The following is a 22,080-nucleotide window of genomic DNA, read 5'->3' on the forward strand; positions in this document are numbered from 1 at the left end:
TTGATACCGAAGTAGAGGTTGCTGTGCTTTCCGTCTATAATAAATTTGATTTTCTTTATTGTATGTTTGACATTGTTGAGGAGCAAAAGCGATCGGGCGCTGTTGTTGCTTTTCGGAAGTACTACCGCACAGTGATTGATAAGCGGAATCGTGCTGTCGAAAGGAAGGTTGCCAGTGGACTGCAGGGTAACAGCGCTTCTTTCTGGCATTGAGTGAAAATTATAAACCCTAACGTAAAAAGTGATTCGAGACTTACATCCGAGACTTATTTTCTATTGTTTGTCCTAGTTGCACCGGATAAGAATTATGTGCCCCCACTTGTGGCAGACGTTTTGCAGTATCAGGCATATGATGCGAAAGAAATTGTTGAGCCAATAGCGTTCTGGCGTATGCATGCATGCTCACGACTGGCCTCTCATTTCATGTTGCGCATTGTATCTCCAAGCGTTGCGAGTATCTAGTGCGAACGTCGAAAAGACGTTCTCTTATGTTCTATGCCGTGAACAAGAAGGAGCGTGTCACAGTTGCGGATGCGAATATTAGAAAATATGCTTGTACATATTACTACAAGCTGTAACCAGCGACCATGATTCTGGTACCAGTTGCTCAGTAAAGCTTTTTAGTAATAACAATGTTTCCTTGTATTAGAGAACAGTTGCTAAATTTTGAAAGAAATCAATAAAGCCCGAAAAACTCCGATTTTGGAGCATGTAACCACATGCTAAATTGAAACGCACCGAAAAACTACGAATTTATTTTAAAATGCTAATTCCGACAAACACCCTGTGAGTTAGCTCAAAAATAAACTTCGAAAACGTACAACCCTATATAACCTTAAGCACAACGCGGCCACTGGTGGCGTTCTTTATTCTCTGTGGGGTTCATGTCTTTTGCACCTGTGTTTAAAATCCTAAATCCTTCCCACTTTACTCATCTTTCCGTTGCTTTAACCTTATGCTCAAGCTCGAGGCCAGGCGTTGAAACAGCCTTCTGCTGTCAAATGTGGCGCCGCGGGTCTGCATGTGTTGCCTTGTTCTCCAGTCTTGCGATGAGCTTTGAATGAGGGAGCACTGAAGAACGCACCTAGAGATTTCAGGTTTCTCTTCTTCAAGAAGGCGCTCCCGGTGCCGGCAGTTCCAGCAAGGCTATAAATCTGCCTAGAGCCAACATCCTACTGCCCCTCCTTCTCGGAGATATTTTATAATTTGGCTCCAAAATTACTTCAAACAATGCATGGACTATACAGTTAGTGTGCCCTTCCCGTTCACTGTAGTACAGTCACATTGTTTACAAGATTAACGCGCAAGTTCGCCTCCGTTATAATCGCTTCTGGGCACCATTAACTCGTTGGCCCTCGTTTGGGGCCCCTTTAGGATCACTTTCTACTACGAGGACCTTGTTCACATTACGCAACACAAAATTCAGAATGGCGCTAATGGCTATATTAGGCCAAAAGTACGCTTGAACTAGACTTCTATCTCGCCATTGTCAGTTATTTACGACTGTTATGAATGTTGATTAAATATCAAGAGTACCTTTCAAGACAAACAACCACAGTAGTTGTAGAATGTAGCAAAATTTATGGCACGGCAAGGGCTCAAGTGAAAAGTTAAAATTAACAGACATAATTTTGGCAAGGGCAAATGAGAAGAATAAACAAACAGAAGACAACACTCCGTCTTGTCGGTAACTTCTTGTCCATTCTCCTTCCTTTGCGCTCAGCCTTAGAAAATGGGACAACCAACTTCATAAACCAGATCTGTCCTTCGTCTGTGTTTGCATTGTTCAGCTCTAGGGATAATTTTGCGAGTAAATTAAGAGCACTTGTGAAAAGGCTTTTAGCAGAGAACATCAACAGTAAACGCGCTTGCGCAAATCCTTATTGAGAAACTGGCCCCCATGTTCGAACAAATCCTACTTCTGCCATTGATTGCCAGTTAGGATGAAGCTTTAACTCGGGGCCAACTGCAATTTCCCTATTCAAATACAGGTAAAACGCACAAATGCTCACATGAGACAACCGCTCGACCGGTTTGCATGAAATTTGTTGCATTTCAGAGAGCTAAGCTCTAGCAACTGTAGTAAATGTAATTTTGATTTAGGAGCTCACACTTTTTTAAGAAATTACCGAAAATCGGCAAGCTTAAAAAAGTTGATGAAGTTTACAAATCACAACGCTGAACCAAACACCGATAACGCAGCTCTGTCGGCTCCATCTGTAAAGCATCTGAAGCAGACAAATTCGATACATATTAAGGTAGGTTTGTGCAAGTATCAATCTTTTTGTTAGTAATTAGTAATTTAATGTCGAATAAACCCGAAGCGATTAGTTCGAGTAGTTCTGGTAATTACATCAAACACTGAAGCAACAGCAAATAATTGAAAAATCTGGACAAATGAGGATCCTTGCAATGAATTGGATGCAGTTTCATGTCTGAAAGTAATCTTTCTTTATTTTTTTTTCAGGGCATTTCTATGCGTATCTTTATGCAAAAACACAAGATGAGCAATTTTACAGAGCCACCAGTACAGAGAAGCTTTTCACGAAGCTTTGCGTTCGTAAGTGTTGTTTGCCATTGGCCAGCCGCCTTCGCTGATTGTATGTCCATCCTCGCGATTGAGTGGCGTATGCTCGTGCGAACAATTCAAGCGCAAGTACAGTTTTGTGAATACATGAATTGAGTATTACCTTTTCTTCAGTATTGTGGTTTGACGCTGAGTCGAAGCAGACCTATTCACAGCGGCTGTACGGCTCTCCTAAAGCCAACAAAACATCGCCAACGAAAGCGAGAGTACGGGGGTCAACCTGAATGGCACCGAATTTTTTCAAAGCCGCCATTTTTCAAACACTGTGTGCGCGGATCACGTTGAAAAAAATCGAGCGAGACACCGTGCGGTGTTCGAAACTTCCGTCGCCGTTGTAGATTAGTTCGATAGGAAAGGTGGCGGTGCCGCAAGGATGTTCGAATAATCGAGCAGGTCCTAAAATTGGCTGGCGCACAGTCAGCAACTGTAATTGTTCGTCTTCGGCTTGTCTTGGCCACGAGCCATGTCGACGGCAATACGACTTTCTTACCAAAGCCGGAACTGTGGAGCGCACGTGTTATCTAACATTCATTCCTTCGTTTCGAATAATTTTCAAATTACGAATACTTCAAATTCGAACCGAAGCGAATATCGAATAGCATAATTCGATCGAATAATTGAAAATATCGATTATTCTCACAAGCGTGGCATAGAGCTCACGTGAAATTGTTACAATGTTTACGAGGGTGTTACTAAAGTCGTTCCTACAAATCAGTGATGTATTACCGACTGGTCCATTACGCATCGATTCTGTCCGCTTGGATGCCTCTTTATGTGCAGCTTACAAGTATGCGATATTGTTATCTATTACTGAGTTACAGAGGCGAAATTTAACACTTGAATTTCTGTTTTATTTTGAAAATTTCAACAATTCTTGTAGAAAAATCCACGGCCTAAATAAAAAAATCAGGTTCCTATTCACTAGAAGCTCGCTTATTTTTTTGAAGTACAATAAACCTCCTCAAGTTCGGTGCTGGTGATGCCTTGCAAACTATTGCGAACACCAACACGGCGTTCGTGTTGTCCACTTCTCTACTCTTGTGTCCTGTCTGCACGCCTCACTTCTTTTTGCATAATATTTTTCCATTTCCATCTATTTACTGAGGTGCTCACGAGGTAAAGTTTCCTCTGAAGTGCATTTGCAAATTAACGTGCTTTTCCCGAGTTTATGAAATTAAGAGTGCCTTGGGCGATCTTTAAAAATCATCGGTCGCACAAATGTCGCCATTAGGATTCTGCAAATGAGTATGGTTGCTGCACAGAGCTGCAAAAGAAAATGGATCCGATTATTCATCGTGTAATCAATTGTATAACGTAATCACTCATTGTGTAATCAGTTATGACTGCCTAGACTGGCAGATTGCTGTACGTTCTGAAAGCACAACCACATTTTTAAGCAACCTGTAAGTGCCAGTAACAGCGCTCGCCCAAATGTCGCCATTAGGTTTCTGCAACCGAGTACGATTGCTGCGCTGAGGTGAAGGACAAAATAAATTTGATTATTCACCACGCAATCAAATGCATAATGAAATTATTCATTGTGTAATCAGTTATGACTGTCTAGACTAGCAAATTACTGTATGTTCTGAAAACAAAACCACATGATGAAGCAATCTGTAAGTGCCAGTAAATGTTGACAACATGTAAAATTATGAAAGAAAAGATCAATTTTTTTTTACTTGAATAGAAGCGCGGAAGGAAGAAAGCATATCCAGGGCAAATAAGTAAGCCTAATTTCAAGTTAGCAACTATTCAGCGATGTTTCTGCACAGTAGCTCTGCGTTTTTCTACCCTCCTTTGGGTAAAAAAAGGAATGCTTTTGACATTTACATGTCCTTCCTTTCGCTGCTTCTGTGCGTGGGCCCAAGAGAACACATTTGCTTTTCCCCCACGAACACCAAAATACGTATTGATTTGAAGGAACAGGAGCTCATTTTAATGTTTCCCAGAAGGACCAGGAAATGAGCGATCGATAAATGAACTCGCCGACTCTTGCAACCATCGTTCTTTGCTTGGTTTAATGAAGCTTTTATTGCTGAGGAAGAAAATTTTCTTATCTCTCATTTTCTATGAAGCGAACAAACTTGGGACAGCGTGACACGTTTGGGCGTGTAATCAGTTGTCTCACGTTTTTAAGCCTGGGGACAATGCTACCAGTTTGTTTTCTTGGTTGTCTTTGTGCTACAGTTTCGTTTCATAAGGCTTTGGAAGATGATTTTTGTGATAAGCGTTGGTACTCACAAATAAGTAGAACGAGCATAGAACATTCTATCAACAACTGTAATAATTTCGGGCGGTGATTACCTGAAGAGCCACCTGAGAAGCGTAGCTTGCAGGTGATTTTTATTCCTACTCCTACAGTCAAACAAGGTGCGATTTGCTCTCGCTAACCACTGTAATGTCGAAACTAACCACATAACAATCTACCAGAAGCATGAGAAAATTTTATTCGGAGGACTGAAGTTTTTCTCTTGCTCAGAAGTGTGCACAGAATAACTAGTTTTCTGTAGCTCTATCCTTCCGAGAGAACAAGGGACTGAATTGACAAAGCTTTTCATTTTTAAGTGTTATTTACCATTGGCTGGCCGTTTCCACAAATAGTTGATGATCCCTGTATTGCCACATCCCTTTTTGCAGGGCCGGTTTTCACCGGATTGCCGTTGTTATGAAGCCGACGCTTGGCGCAAGCTGCACCTAAAATATTTAAAATTTCTCGAACGTTGTTGCGAATTCTAAAGCGAAGGAGGCGTGTCTGATAGATCGCACGCGCGTCGCGAATAGTACTGTACACGGAATGAAAGGCGAGTCACGTATAAGTAGCGGACGCAGTTGACCTGCGAGGTCAGATTCTATCACTGACGAGTGTGCTCGCTGCTATCCTTGTTATTTGAGCGCTATTTGTCTTTCCGGACACACACACTCACACACACACACACACACACACACACACACACACACACACGCGCGCACGCACGCGCCCGCACACACACACGCGCGCACGCACGCACACGCACGCGCACGCGCACACACACACACACACACACACACACACACACACACACACACACACACACACACACACACACACACACACACACAATGCTCACGCTATAACTGTTCTGAAGAGCAGATGTGAGCCAATCGTGATGTTCGGAATACTATTATGTAGCGAAGGCGGCCGGCCAACCGTAAGCGGCACTTACGAACTAAAATCTTTGCGCAAACCTACGATAACTGCACGCACTTCTCACGTCTGCCTTCCTTTCTTTTCGTTGCTGTAATGTCATGTCCTGCTCTTCCTCGCTTGTCTTTAGTCATTGCAAGACAGTGTGTTTTGATCCACCTGTAACACAGTCCTGAACAACATCCGGGTATTTGGGGATAGCGGACAGGACCCCCGACGCGAAAATTCCGGTGACGGACAACACCTGCAGCACGTCGGAGATATGCTCGGCGCTGAGGCAGGCGGCTGAACACATAGGGCTCGGCCTCGAGAAGGAAGAAAACCAGATGCAACAGAGTAAGGCATTGGCTTACTTTGCTAGTTTTCTTTCCTCTTACACTTCTATAATGCGTGCAAGAAGGCGTTTAAACTGGTAGCAGGCGCCGCTATCAACTTTTCAAAAACATTTTTAAACTTAGAACGCTTTTAACATCATCGTTTGTTTTAACCATATTTTTAAAGAGTCTCGAATATTGTACTTTACACCAATGGCCCCGGAATATGGGTGAATTCACGAAGCTTATTTTCTTGTCGTTGACAACCATCAATGCAATTGCTAGGTGTTCTTACTATGGAAACACGCACGGGTGTCGAGAAGCTGCAGTGGAATGGAGGAGGTTGAGTTTAGCATATCATGCCTATTAGTCAACACAGCCCAGGTAGACAAAGAATCTTTAAACATAATTTCTTGCAAGCCTTTTGCTCTGGGCCCACACCCCGGATGTTCATCCGATGGTGCACTGCAGCTGCCTGGGAATTCCGCTTACTGTCGAGACCCAATTTCACATCATTATTACAGAAACCACTTGTCGGCAGGAAATGGCGCCTAGAGCAATTCGGTACTAATGTCCTTCATATTTATGTACTTTGCGAATGGGATGAAAAAGGCGCTCCAAATACAATTTTCATGTCGTTATCCTACTTCCTGAAAGGAATGGGAGCAGAAATGAGGGAGGATTCGCCAGAATTAACAGTAAAATCATACTAATATTTGTTTTGAGAAAACATTCGAGGTTTATTTCATTCTGGACAGCAGTTTCAAACCAGCTGCTTGACTTGTACCTTTTTTTTCAGGCAATTTGTACAAGGGCAGGAAGTGGACCACATATGATCTATACATTAAGCCTGCTCTAAACAATCCAAGATTGAGAATCATGACCGGGGCGCATGTAAGCAAGGTAAGAACCTTCAGTAACAATGGTGACAAAGCGAGTCGCAGAAAACTGGGCGGTGCATTTACTTGTTGGCCGGGTTTTTCCACAGTCGTATACAAGAAAGATCTGAGCGCAATTACGCAACGCTTTCCATTCGTAAACGACCTTGGTCATTGGCCGGCTGCCATCGCGAACAATATGTCAGCCATAACGATTGGCTGTCATATGCTCTCGCCAAATGTTTTGCGTATGAGTACTTTTTGTGAATAACGGCCCGCGCGTACAAGGTTCTCAACGAAATGGGTCTTCATTCTTGTCATTCCATACATCCGACATCATCATCATCATCATCATCATCATCATCATCAGCCTGGTTACGCCCACTGCAGGGCAAAGGCCTCTCCCATACTTCTCCAACTACCCCGGTCATGTACTAATTGTGGCCATGTTGTCCCTGCAAACATCTTAATGTCATCCACCCACCTAACTTTCTGCCGCCCCCTACTACGCTTCCCTTCCCTTGGAATCCAGTCCGTAACCCTTAATGACCATCGGTTATCTTCCCTCCTCATTACATGTCCGGCCCATGCCCATTCCTTTTTCTTGATTTCAACTAAGATGTCATTTACCCGCGTTTGTTCCCTCACCCAATCTGCTCTTTTCTTATCCCTTAACGTTACACCTATCATTCTTCTTTCCATGGCTCGTTGCGTCGTCCTCAATTTCAGCAGAACCCTTTTCGTAAGCCTCCAGGTTTCTGCCCCGTAGGTGAGTACTGGTAAGACACAGCTGTTATAGACTTTCCTCTTGAGGGATAGTGGCAACCTGCTGTTCATGATTTGAGAATGCCTGCCAAACGCACCCCAGCCCATTCTTATTCTTCTGGTTATTTCAGTCTCATGATCCGGATCCGTGGTCACTACCTGCCCTAAGTAGATGTATTCCCTTACCACTTCCAGTGCCTCGCTACCTATCGTAAACTGCTGTTCTCTTCCGAGACTGTTAAACATTACTTTAGTTTTCTGTAGTATAATTTTCAGACCCACCCTTCTGCTTTGCCTCTCCAGGTCAGTGAGCATGCATTGCAATTGGTCTCCTGAGTTACTAAGCAAGGCAATATCATCAGCGAATCGCAAGTTGCTAAGGTATTCTCCATCAACTTTTATCCCCACTTCTTCCCACTCCAGGTCTCTGAATACCTCCTGTAAACATGCTGTGAATAGCATTGGGGATATCGTATCTCCGTCTGACGCCTTTCTTTATTGGGATTTTGTTGCTTTCTTTGTGGAGGATTACGGTGGCTGTGGAACCGCTATAGATAGCTTCCAGTATCTTTACATATGGCTCATTTACACCCTGATTCCGTAGTGCCTTCATGACTGCTGAGGTTTCGACTGAATCAAATGCTTTTTCGTAATCAATGAAGGCTATATATAATGGTCGGTTATATTCCGCACATTTCTCTATCACCTGATTGATTGTGTGAATATGGTCCATTGTTGAGTAGCCTTTACGGAATCCTGCCTGGTCCTTTGGTTGACAGAAGTCTAAGGTATTCCTGATTCTATTTGCGATTACCTTAGTAAATACTTTGTAGGCAACGGACAGTAAGCTGATCGGTCTGTAATTTTTCAAGTCTTTGGCGTCCCCTTTCTTATGGATTAGGATTATGTTAGCGTTCTTCCAAGATTCCGGTACGTTCGAGGTCATGAGGCATTGTGTATATAGGGCGGCCAACCTTTCTAGGACAGTGTTCCCACCATCCTTCAACAAATCTGCTGTTACCTGATCCTCCCCAGCTGCCTTCCCCCTTTGCATAGCTCCCAAGACCTTCTTTACCTCTTCCGGTGTTACTGGTGGGATTTCAAGTTCTTCTAGACTATTCTCTCTCACCTTATCGTCGTGGGTGTTACTGGTACTGTATAAATCTCTATAAAACTCTTCAGCCACTTGAACTATCTCATCCATATTAGTAACGATATTGCCGGCTTTGTCTCTTAACGCACACATCTGATTGTTGCCTATTCCTAGTTTCTTCTTTACTGCTTTTAGGCTTCCTCCGTTCCTGAGAGCCTGTTCAATTCTATCCATCTTATAGTTCCTTATGTCCGCTGTCTTACGCTTGTTGATTAACTTAGAAAGTTCTGCCAGTTCTATTCTAGCTGTAGGGTTAGAGGCTTTCATACATTGGCGTTTCTTGATCAGATCTTTCGTCTCCTGCGATAGCTTACTGGTTTCCTGTTTAACGGCGTTACCACCGACTTCTATTGCGCACTCCTTAATGATGCCCATAAGATTGTCGTTCATTGCTTCAACACTATGGTCCTCTTCCTGGGTTAAAGCCGAATACTTGTTCTGTAGCTTGATCCGGAATTCCTCTAGTTTCCCTCTTACCGCTAACTCATTGATTGGTTTCTTATGTACCAGTTTCTTCCGTTCCCTCCTCAAGTCAAGGCTAATTAGAGTTCTTACCATCCTATGGTCACTTCAGCGCACCTTGCCGAGCACGTCTACATCTTGAATGATGCCAGGGTTCGCGCAGAGTATGAAGTCTATTTCATTTCTAGTCTCTACTTTCGGGCTTCTCCACGTCCACTTTCTGCTATCCCGCTTGCAGAAGAAGGTATTCATTATCCGCATATTATTCTGTTCTGCAAACTCTACTAATAACTCTCCTCTGCTATTCCTAGAGCCTATGCCATATTCCCCCACTGACTTGTCTCCGGCCTGCTTCTTGCCTACCTTGGCATTGAAATCGCCCATCAGTATACTGTATTTTGTTTTGACTTTACCCATCGCCGATTCCACGTCTTCATAGAAGCTTTCGACTTCCTGGTCATCATGACTAGATGTAGGGGCGTAGACCTGTACAACCTTCATTTTGTACCTCTTATTAAGTTTCACAACAAGACATGCCACCCTCTCGTTAATGCTATAGAATTCCTGTATGTTACCAGCTATGTTCTTATTAATCAGGAATCCGACTCCTAGTTCTCGTCTCTATGCTAAGCCCCGGTAGCACAGGACGTGCCCGCTTTTTAGCACTGTATATGCTTCTTTTGGCCTCCTAACTTCACTGAGCCCTATTATATCCCATTTACTGCCCTCTAATTCCTCCAATAGCACTGCTAGACTCGCCTCACTAGATAACGTTCTAGCGTTAAACGTTGCCAGGTTCATATTCCAATGGCGGCCTGTCCGTCAAATATCAATGGCGGCCTGTCCGTCAAATACCCTGTCAAATATTTACAGCGGTAATGCTACGAGCGTAGTGGCTACCAACACGGTGCATAGCGCCGATCAGACGGAGGTAGCGCGGCCTGTATTGCATTACGACCACTGACATTTCGTGCCATGGATCGCCTCCCAGAGCTGTGGCCTGAATTACGAACAAGCGCCAGAATTAACAAAACCTTTCGTTCGTAAATGCGTGTTGCCATTGCCAGAGCACATTCGCTAATAGGATGTACAGCAATGGGTTTCGCTTGTATTTGCTCTTAAAAACAATTATAGCGTAAGAGTTTTCTGTGAATATGGGCCAAGAAGCTTGGAGATTTCGGCCTCTTTAAAGTGCGACACAGACATCGTATAAAATGCAAAAATATGAGCGGGTGGTAGCAAGATTCCGCTCTATGTGATGGCGTTTTTTATTGAAGTGCCCTTTCGTTGACACGTTTCTGAGAGAAACGCGAAGCATCAGTTGTGATAGCAAATTAGTGGACATCTATACGAAGTAAGAATAGTAGTTTTATCGGCCGTATAAACTTGTAAACGTAGGCATACTAACTAAATTAACAAGCATGGTGTCGCGCGCGCACAAGCAAACATGAACACATCTCGCTCGATAACCGCGGAAACTCGCTGTCACAAAGCTGGAGTCAGGAAGCGCGGAAGGAGTAGCAAGCGAATTGACCTTTGTGCTGCATCTCTCATCATCGGCAGCTAAGCCGCAGAAACACAGCGCGCAGCAGATGGCTTTCAAGATACAGCAGCCGGACACGCTCACAGCAACTCTCACACGCTTTCACATGCACGTAGAGCATACGACGCGCAGCGACGATTTTATGGTACTTGGACTTCATGCGAAACCTCACGGCGACGCCGATGGTGACGGCAGAAATGCGCCTGGAGTGTCCATATAATTGATATCGCAATAAAAAATTGATGCTGTTTAAAGTCTCAAAGAAACACGCTGGCTGTGAGAGACACCGTAGTGGGGTGCTGCAGATCAAGTTTGACTACCTGGACTCTCTAACTATTGCCCAAAGTACAGTACATGAGTGTTTCTACATTTCGGCTCAGTGGAATTCAGACGCCGAAGCCGTGAATTTTGAGCGACATGTCATTCAGTTTACTTTAAATCAGAAGCTTGCGAGTGTAACTGTACCACACGTATGTACTCGGCGATCTCCCTAAACATACGATGTTCAACACGGGAGCCATTCAAGTTCACCGAAGACAACGACCTCTCCATATCGCATTTCATGCATAGGAGACTGCGTATTATGGCAGTCGTTCGGGGGTCCTACTTCTTGTTGCACTTAGACTAGGGCAGAATTGTGGAAATCGCGTGTTCTGGTAGCTTTTCTTCCTTGTATTGTGATGGTAGTTATGTTTCTACAGCTATCAAAACATCGAGACCCGAATTCACATAATGTTATTATGCTAGAGCGGTTCGTGTAAGAGCATACTGCGGCCAAGCGTCGTGTACGTTGGACATATATCAGCGAACGCAACTGCCCAAGAGGAAACCGCACTTAAACCTGCCGCCGTAGCCCTGTGGCTATGACGTTGAGCTCCTGAGCTCGAGGTCGTTGGTGCAATTGCGGCCGCGGCGGCCGCATTCCGTTGGAGGCGAAGTGAAAAAAAAAACGCTGGTGTACTTAGATTTAGGTGCACATTAAAGAACCCTAGGCGGTAATAATCAATCCGGAGGCCCCGCTACGGCATGCCTCATAATCAGGTCGTGTTTTTGGCACGTAAAACCCCAGAATTTTTTTAGGAAACAGCATGCACTTACGAAGGAAGAGCTTTGCGAATTTTCCCTCGGATTCCTCATTTTGCCATCGTGTTCGAATTCCGTTCTTGGCCACAATATTGGCGACCCTTACGTTCTATCCTTGAATTCAACACTCGTAAACTTGGCGATTGCTTCAAGAAAGTGCGCCACTGGAAGTCTATGAATACACCGCGCGCGCCGTGTTGCCAAAGGCCCGCACTTCACGCAACAAGCGCCTCCTTTCGCACTGTGTGTGAACTGCGGCAGGCTGATGCTAGACGTTGGCAGAGGCAATCAATACTGGGAGCCACTTGTTCGATCGTTGTCTGACGCGCGCTCCTAGTGGTCTGCTGCATAGTGCACACCAGCGAGGAAAGGTTTCGATACCACAGCAGCAGCAGAAAAAAAAAAGAAAAAGGAAAAAGCAAAAAAAGCAGGGTCCAATTCACCAAAAGCTGTTACGCTGAAACTGTACGCAAGAAAAAGAAATTCAGCCAATCCTATTGCTTGACAATTAGCGAAGGTAGCCGGGCAACGTTAAAATGCACTTACGAACGAAAAGCTTCACGAATTCTGCACCACGGGCAAAATTCACGAAGGTTTTTCGTCTTAAGCCTTGTCTGCATTGACCTACATAATAATGAATAAATATAATTTCCAACGTAAGATTGACTTGCATCTTCTTTTACGAGCAACCTTAGTGTGAGTACGTTTTGCGAACACGGGACCAGCTCCACGACGTGAGCGAGAGAGAGAAACGAAAAGGGCAAGTTAGGGAGATTAACCAGAGACGTGCCCGGTTGGCTACCCTAAATTGGGGAGAGAGAAAGGTTAAAAATAGATAAGGAGGAGAGAGAAGAAAAATAATACAGAGTCGGCCATTAACAGAGTTAGTCGCAGAGTAATGTCCACTGTCACAAGCGCTCGTGCAGTTCAGCAGCCTTCAAAAAGTGCAGAAGTGCTTTTGTGGCCTTTCGCATGCAAGAATGCATAGACCATGGTCCCAGGATCTTTTCCTCCGAGAGCACTCTATTACCTAAGAGGCTGAGTTTAGCTTATAGAGTACATCGTTGAGCGTCAAAGGATGGGCAACGACATAGAAGGCGCTCTAGAGTCTCATCGCACCCGCACAAATTGCACGCCGCACTGTTGGTCATTCCTATTAGGAATGAATAGGCATTTCTAAATGCGACGCCCGACCACACTCGACAAAGCAAAGTTGTTTCGCGACTGGAGAGTCCAAGTGACAGGCGAAATCATATGTTAGGGTTGAGAGTGCAAGCGTGAGTTGGTGAAACTCAGTGAATTACATGGGAGAAGTGTGATGTGGCGTGCAAGTGATTAAATTTGCCGCCCAGCATCTGTTCTTGAGAGTGGTATAGGAACCCGAGGATATTTTTGATGTGCCGATCAAGCAGCTTCATCTGCACTGTCATTGCCGACAATTCTGCAGTGGCTCGGCAACAATTTAAATACAATGTCGTGTCTTTTCTTGAGCGCGTGGAGACGACCGTGCCTTATTTTGTACAGTAGCTGCTCGCGTAACCCATCACGTAGGGCAAACTGCAGAGTTTGTAGGGGTGCTTTCGAATCGCAGAAAATGGCCCAACGATTTGGTGGCTGCTAGAGGACGTAATTGAGTGCACCTTGAAGAGCCGGAAGTTCTGCTGCTGTCGACGTAGTATTGTGCGAATATTTAAACCTCAAAGAGACGGCGAGCGATGGAACAACTAGTACTGCTCCGGTAGAGCTGTTGTAATTGGTGGAACAGTCCGTGTAAATGTGTATGCGGTCTAAATAAGACTCGTGTAGGAGGAGTAGGGACAACTGCGTCAGGGCTAGCGGTGACAAGTCTGCCTTCTTAGCAATGACAGGAACTCAGAAGTACACGTGAATTTGCCGGAGGCACCACAATGCCGATGTTGAGCGTTTTGCAGGCTTGAAATCAGATAGTATTGAGTAATGGTGTCTCGTCACAATACCAGAGAATGTAGCCTGGAATGTAGACCGGCTAAATGGTGGGATGGTAGCCATGAAAGATGTCGAATGTGCGCTCTTAGCGTCTCAACGACGATATGAGTGGTGATCGGATGCTCCTGTGCAATGACAATTGTTGCAGCTGTCGAAGAACATCTCGGCAGGCCAAGAAATGCCCGATTTATTCAACACATGCAAGACTAATCTCCTAGCATGACAGAGTGTACAAGCCCAAGCACACCACAACATTAAATTCCTTCAATGCATTGCATCGGTGGAATACACGCATGTAGGCTATACCATTGATTTCAGCTGGCACGCTGTGGCTGCGAAGACAAAATCTCGTGGCACCTTTGGCCTCTGAACATTTGATCGCGGCTGTACAAGTTATTTGAGTACGGTGAAGCATGATAGACGAGAAAAAAAAGTAAGGCGAGAGAGACGGAACGAGCGCTACTAATACCTATGAACATTTACTGGAAAATTGCGCTCCAGCAGTATAATGCGCATATGCGCTGAAGACACCCTGAAACCACCAACAGAAAGAGCGGGCTCAACAAACAAGGATATATGGCGAAAATTGCATAAAACACGGGCACACTCTCTACATGAAACTTGATAATTGGGAAGTATATGTACACTCCCAACTCCGCAAACAAGTATGTAGCATACGTTCGTTTATCACGAAGACCTCTATCACAGTTTCACGTACGACACGGCAAAGCCTCGACAAGGCGAAGGGGTGAATAGCGAAAAGTGCGCAGATATATACGTGTAAATACTGCCATTTATGTGAAGAGCAATAGCCGGGGCATATGTCGATGTTGAGTCGTTTTCACGGTGCCATATATGTGAGACAACATCTTCTACCACGTTAATAAAGAAAACAGATGATCAGCGCCCATATTCAGAAAAATTTCTTACCCTAGAATTACGAGAGCCGCGACCATGGGCATACAGCAGTCGCGATTGCTTGGTGGGTAGCGTGCGTATGTTACGTTAGAATTGATCGTAGGAGAAAATCATAGCTAATCCTGCTGCTGGACAATAAATTATCGAGGCGGTCGGCCAATATTTGTATTGTGCACCCTTTCTATTTTGCCACAGGGGACTTTTTGAGCGATGTGGCGGAACTATTGACGACATTTTAGCGACTTCGTTGTTAGGAAAGTTGCTTCACAAATGGTGTTCTAGAACGCACTTTATTATGGGAAAGCTAGATGCGCACGACCGAAATTGGCGGTACGACGCGTGGAATCTGTGACTGGGATGAGACAACGGTTGCCTTCATATTGTTGGAAGTCTCACTGTGCTTCCCAGAACGGTGACCTTCACCGCATACACATTAGAGCCCGAAAAAGACATTTTTAAAGTTATTTATGAAATCGATTTGGATGGATCTTAGCATTGTGGGGGTCTGCACTTTCGGCACTGATGCACACCTGCAACCTCTTGCAATAAATTTTATGGTGAAATTTAGAATGTAGAACGTGAATAATGCATATCGACTGGAGAAAGGCGCGTAAATATTGGAGCGGCTGGGCTTGTTAACGTGAATGTGAACACGTATGGCTTTTGTGTAAATCAATACCGCACGGTTCTTTAAGTTCAATAAAGGGGCAAAAGCGTAGTATTTCAACTTTATAAAGTTCACGTAATTGTCATAGCCGTGTTGCTATGCGACCAAATGCGTGTCGCAGAATTTAGCTCTCTTTTCAGGACCGCTGACAACTAGGAAATTTGCAGCGATAATTTGAGACCAAGGGCCTTCTTGGGCTAAGATAACTGGATTACTCGTGTTCTTTGGAATATTGCTACATTTGCAACCTCGCAATTTGAAAACAAACGCAGAATTTCAGCTGTCATAATCCGTGGTTATGTAAGCATATTTTCAAAGTAAACACGCTGCAACCTGCTGTTAAATTAACTGCTTATTGTCCCCTGCAATCCAGGTCGACAAACTTGAAACGCTTTGGTAGGTAAATGACGCCATCTAAGCTTATATTAAAGTGTTGCAAAACTCCTACGTTACCTAAATTTTACTCCAGTATTTAATCGACAATTTTAGTGCTTTGCCGCAAAATTTAGCTGCAATTTAGGAACTTTCTTGTTTCACCTTGCGCGGCACGATCGAAAAAACTTATGGTAACACTGGTTGGGCGCCCAAAGTATAAAGCCTTGGTCAACCACCAATTTCTCATGGCAATGAATAAGAGAGTCGAAGTTGACTTGAAGAATACTGCCATTTTCCAGAATAAACGCTTGCAGCAGGGTATATTACGTAAATTCAAAGAGTAAGTAGTCTGCTTAACTATCCCAGAGTAAAAGGCTCCATCGATGGTTTGCACCTAACGTAGAGAATAGAGTTGCCCCTCTTATCACGTAACCCTTATGTAGTGCCGCACAGAAAGGGATATGAGCCTATCAGGGCCATTATCGGCAGGCTTCCTCTAATTCCAACATTCAGGTAACTGAATTGACATGGCACAATAATCCACATTACAGTGAGCGCCAGGAAAATGTGGTTCTGGCTCCGGGACCACACACGTACAGTGGCATAGACACACCTGCACCTCCCGATTCCCTCTGTAATCTAACTGTATGAGCAGAGTGACAAACGGATTAACCATGCTTGCGGTCGCCAACTCCACAACAGGCCAGAGTAAGGCTAGGAAACCACACACACTAAGAAAAATGAAGATCGCTCTGAATTGATTTGATACATGAGGAACAGGACATTTCCTGTGCAAGCGTATCGTTCGAATCGGCCGACTGGTTCCTCCCTGTGCCATCTTTCCAGCGCAGCAGCTTTACTCTTGTAAATATCATGATGTTGGCTCGCTTTATTGCAGGTGCTCTTCGAAAATACTACGGCAGTCGGTGTCGAAGTCATTTCTGATGGCGTAGTTTACCAGGTGGCTGCGAAACGTGAAGTCATCATTTCATCAGGCGTGGTTGGATCGCCTCATATTCTTTTGTTGTCCGGTATTGGACCAAGAGATGTTTTGGACGAATTCCGGGTAAGTCATCCTTCTCACTACTGAACGCAGAAATACGAACGCGAATGCACAACGCAGGTTCATATGGAATAAATATGAAATGATTGGCACAAAATTCCCATAGTGCCATTCTGTTCTTCTGGAGCACGAGATAAAATATTCTACAGAAAAGAGCTGAGGAATGGCAAGAAAAGGTCTAGAAACGGCAACACATACCACGACAAAACTAACCAAAACACTTCGGGATTGAGAAAGGTGGGAATATTAAAGAAGCCTTACTACACGCCGCACCAAAACAGAGAAGAAAAAAAAAAGGATATCAAGCCCCAACGCTTTACCCTTTCTGTAACTAGCGCTTATTTTTTCTTGACCACGTATCGCTGCCATTGGCAGCAGCGGTTTTATTTCGTGCTTATAGAAACATTAAACACACTGCAAATTGTGCCTGAGCATGTGCGCGGGTGAACTGGCACAACACCGGCACTATAAGCCAGTCGCAGCTGCCACTGGACTGGCGGTCTTCATCCAGCGTGGCCGAGCTCGTGGCGCTCAAGATGGGTATCAAGCATGCGGCGGAAGTGTCAGCCTCATTTAAAAAGCGCGTTCTAATATCGGACCACACTAGTAAGGCTCCACACGGCGGGGTGCCCCTAGCCTCTTCTCCGCATGCCATTCGCCATAACTTCGCGGCACTCGGCAACGGCATCAGGATGAGCCTTCGCTTTCAGTGGGCTGCCCCAGAGAGAGAGAGAGCTCTAACGGGAAACGAAAAGGCTGCAGTCGCCTCGCGGCCACGGCACACGCATTCCCACCGGGCTCTCGCGTGTGTAATAGCCACCCGCGAACGTGTGCGTGGTTATTCGTGCACCACTCGTTGTCCACCATTCAGACGCCCGTGTGACCAGGTGCAACCTGCCGAGGCCCATGAGCAGTGGCGGGCTCGCGAGCCGGCAGCGAGCTATCCTGTTGAACCTTTGCATAGGCTGTGTGTGGACTGGAGCCCATCGGCAGCGGCCAGGACTTGCGCGAACCAGTCCCTGTCCAGACTGTGACGCATACGTGGCCACGGAACACTTGCTGTTCCGCTACTCGGCGCAAACTGCCTGCGCGCGACCAGCTCCCGTCTCCACACTAAACAGTTAACACCCTTTAGGGTGTAAATCAGTTAGTCGCCAGACGAACACCCTAAGGGTGCTCTTGTCTACACCCTACAGTTGGGGTGCAAGTATAGCACCCTAGAGGAAGGGTGTCCAGCAAAATAAACTTAGGGTGTAAGGATGCTAGTCCACATTAACACCCATCTATGTGGGTGTTGGAAGGGTGTACACCCTTTTATTTCTAGTGTGTATGGAAGGCAGGTTCGGCAGTACACGCCTTCAATTACTACTATGTACAGTGATCCACGCGTACTTCTCGCGTGTGCTAGAAGGTTCAAGTTCGGCTACCAAACGCACCGTCGAACAGCCGGCATTGAAGCTTCGATGGGCCTACACAACACCAACACCTATACGTGTGGATCACATTGCATATTAGTAATTCGTGGTGTATATTGCAAAACCTGTCTTCGCTGCACAAATTCAACCTAGCAAATTTGACACTTTTGAGCATGTATATCAACACCAACGGTTATCACGATTTCCAGATCCACATAACATGCAACACAGACTGGTAAGATATATGTTGCATTTTCAAGAAAAATGCAAATATATTTATTGCATGCTGCAATACAGAGTACAAGATATACATAAATCACATGAAATATAAACATGCACAATCACCAAACACATCGGTAAGTACAAGAACATGTACATTCCCCACAAAGGTATCTAAAATATATGTATTGATCAAATCTGTTATTAGAGAAGAAACTATGTATAGCGGCACTGAAAGAGCCTGAGTTGACCTCGCAGTGTTTTGGCCCACATAAAGGAATAAATTTTCAGTATTAGACTCCAATGAACGAAAATTCAAGTTTTGATGCCTTGAAAAAAAGAAAGGCTTATTGCAAAGGTGAATTAGGGAAGTAAGTGAAACGCAGAGCAAACGCATAAGACACCTGTTATTTTGTACACTAATGTAATCGCAAAGCATTATGAAAAGTTTGGAAAGTCGATGTAAAGCATAAGTGGCCAACATTTTTCAGACTGAAACAATACTTTTCAAGCATAGACATGCTTTGAGTGAGGTTTAAGCCAGGAGCATTATTGCTAATTTTCTCTTTCCAACAAAATTACTTGAGCACGAAAAATATGTAGAATTTTTAGTGCCTACATAGTTTGTCCTCTTTTGTGAAACGAGTTTTCTGGGCTAAAGGTGCTGTGTAGCGGATGTTGTAACTACAATTCCAGTTTCTATAAGTTTTTGTTTTGTAACCCGAAAGCACTGGTACATATAAAATATGTAGTTTGAATATAGGTTCTTTTCTTACTATAAATCAAAAGAGTGAATATTCCACACTTACTAGTCTGGGTGCAAGCTGCACTAGGCCTGATAAAAACAAACGACTGTTTATTAAACTATCTTGCTGAGCACAAAAGGTGGACAGTGTTTTAAAGAACATAGTAAATTTCTAAATTATTTGCCCTTAGATGTAGTAATACAAGATTGGGGCTTGCTGTAGCATGTGAATATGCAAATTAGAAAATATGCTTTAATAAATTAGCCATACTCTGGTTACTAAAAGAACACAGGCACAGGCAGTCATGGAAAAGTTCCAAGCTAAATATCACACTTGACATTTGCCAGCAAATGGTCATATCAAACATAAATGTACTGAACAAGGGTGGTTTCTTGGCATAGTTGGGAATTAATGAGAAAAAATGACGTACAGCATGAATGACAAGGACTGCGAGAGACGACATAGACTGCGCTGACTTCCAAAAATATTTCATTGCGTTGCCACATCGTGTGCATATATACAAGAGTGGGCATGCGCAGAAAATGAAAGGCAGTCACAAGGGGTGTCTAACACGACGCACACGCCATGGCCATGAATTTGCACTAACCCCAATCTTTGCCCGATTAAAGTCTTTCAAATTCAGTTATTTTCCAAGAACTGTGGAAGAATGGAATTCTTTGCCGTCTGATATTTTTGGTTCCAATAATTTTCTCGCTGAGTTGGAGTGTCACCTTCTCTCTTAAGCTTTATTTTTTTCTTTTTGCTTTCTCTTTCTTGCTTGCTTTTTGTTGTCTTTTGTTTGGTACATTCATGTTGGATGTAACCCACACCTGCTTGGGTCACCACATTGTCCTGCAGTATTTTGAAATAAATAAAATAAATAACAGCAAGTCATTGTACTAAGAACATAGTCACTTGAAAAAAAACATTACAATTTCCATCTGTTGAGGTACAAGACTTCACTAGGGGTCAGCGCGATAGAGGGGGCACTAACGTACACTACGCAGATTTCTGGTGAAATCTGCTTCTATAATTTCCCGGATGACCTGTGAGCTGTGTCTTGCGAAAACTTCCGTATCTTCAAAGAGGGGCACGCAGCCGCAGTCCCAGCAATGTATGCCCAAGTGGCCTTGAACAGTGTTATGGACGTTGTTATAGTGCTCTCTTAAATGATCCTTTAGGCACCTGCCTGTCTGCCCAACAAAGGTACTGCCGCAAAACAGGGGAATTTGATAAACCACATTCGTTGCGCATGTCACAAAATGTTTTCTGTACCCGACAGAGCAACAACACTGACGTGATTTAGGCGCGTTTACTCACTTACAGAGCCTTGCCTGCTTTTCCGGGGCTAAGAAAACCACTGATTCCTGCAGGTTGCCCAATCTTTTTAGCCTCTGGGAGACATCATGCACATACGGTAGCACTGCGAACTTGTGTCTCAACCGGCTGGCTCATCATGGTTTGTGCACCTCAGAAGCTGTTCCGCTATGGCTGAAATTAAGGCCAAAGGGTAGCCAACCCTAGAAAGGCGATCAACCTGTGCAGCAAGACCATGTTGTATCTCGTGTGAGCAAGATTTATTGAAGCTGTTAACGAGGCAACACTTTTAATACCTCGTTTAACGAGCTTTGAGTGTGCAGAGTTAAAGGGCAAGAGTGACTTCTTACTTCTCGGTTCGAAGCACTAGCACACCTGTTTGTTAGCAAGGCACAGCCTGAGATCTACAAAGCGCAAGGAATCATCAATGGGGCAGGGGCCTCATGCGTTAGCTCTAGAGGCTGCCGCTTACTTAAAGACCTCCAAGACTCCCGAAGCAGCGGTGCGATCAATAAATACAAGGTAGTCCACAAACCTGCACTTTGACAGGAGACGCATCTAGGAGACCTTGAATATTGCAATCATGATGAGCTAGATAAATATCACTTAGTGGCAGCGCCAGGCATGATCCAATACAAACACTATTCCTTTCTATATTGTACAGGATCATGCCTGGCGCCGCCACTAAGTAATATTTATCTAGTTAATTATGACTGAAATATTCAAGGTCACCTACACGCGTCTCCTGCTGTCAAAGTGTGCAGGTTTGTGAACGACTACCTTGTATTTATTGATTGCACTGATCACGCTTTTGAGCCTGCTGCTTTGGGAGTCGGAGATCTTTAAGCGCTGCAGCCTCTAGAACTAAATGAGGTCCCCATTGATGATTCTTTGCGCTTTCTAGATCTCAGGCTGTGCCTTGCAAACAAACAGGTGTGCTAGTGCTTCGAACCGAGAAGTAAGAAGTCACCCTCCCTTTAACTCTGCACATTCAAAGCTCGTTAAACGAGGTATTGTAAAGTTCTGCCTCCTTAGCAGCCTCAATAAATCTTGTTCACATGAAATGCAAGGTAGTCTAGCTGCACAGGTTGATCGCCTTTCTTGGGTTGGCTACCCTTTGGCCTTAATTTCAGCCATAGCGGAACAGCTTCTGAAGCGCACAAAACGTGATGAGTGCACTCAGTCAAGGAACCAGCCAGTTGAAAGACAAAAGTTTGCAGTGCTACCGTATGCGTATGACGTCTCCCATAGACTAAAAAAGATTGGGCAACCTGCAGGAATCAGTCCTTTTCTCAGCCCCGGAAACGCTGGCAAGGCTCTGTAAGCGTGTAAACGCGCCTAAGTCGCGTCAGAGTTGTTGCTCTGTTGGGCACAGAAAACGTTTTGCGATATGTGCAACGAATGTGGTTTGCCAAATTCCCGTTTTG

General features: G+C 44.4%; 1 protein-coding gene across 6 annotated transcripts in view; it reads left to right on the top strand.

Annotated features, from left to right (window-relative positions):
- The window catches only part of LOC126546228 (alcohol dehydrogenase [acceptor]-like), a 73,962-nt gene that overhangs the window by 9,322 nt on the left and 42,560 nt on the right, over positions 1-22,080 (top strand). For all 6 annotated transcript variants that reach the window (XM_055062170.1, XM_055062169.1, XM_055062167.2 and 3 more), the window contains exons 5-7: positions 5,972-6,106; positions 6,884-6,987; positions 16,792-16,959. In XM_055062170.1, coding sequence (XP_054918145.1) covers positions 5,972-6,106; positions 6,884-6,987; positions 16,792-16,959 — 407 coding nt within the window. The remainder of the gene's footprint in view (positions 1-5,971; positions 6,107-6,883; positions 6,988-16,791; positions 16,960-22,080) is intronic.

This window comes from Dermacentor andersoni, chromosome 1 (genome assembly GCF_023375885.2).
Source record: "Dermacentor andersoni chromosome 1, qqDerAnde1_hic_scaffold, whole genome shotgun sequence".
Taxonomy (NCBI): domain Eukaryota; kingdom Metazoa; phylum Arthropoda; class Arachnida; order Ixodida; family Ixodidae; genus Dermacentor; species Dermacentor andersoni.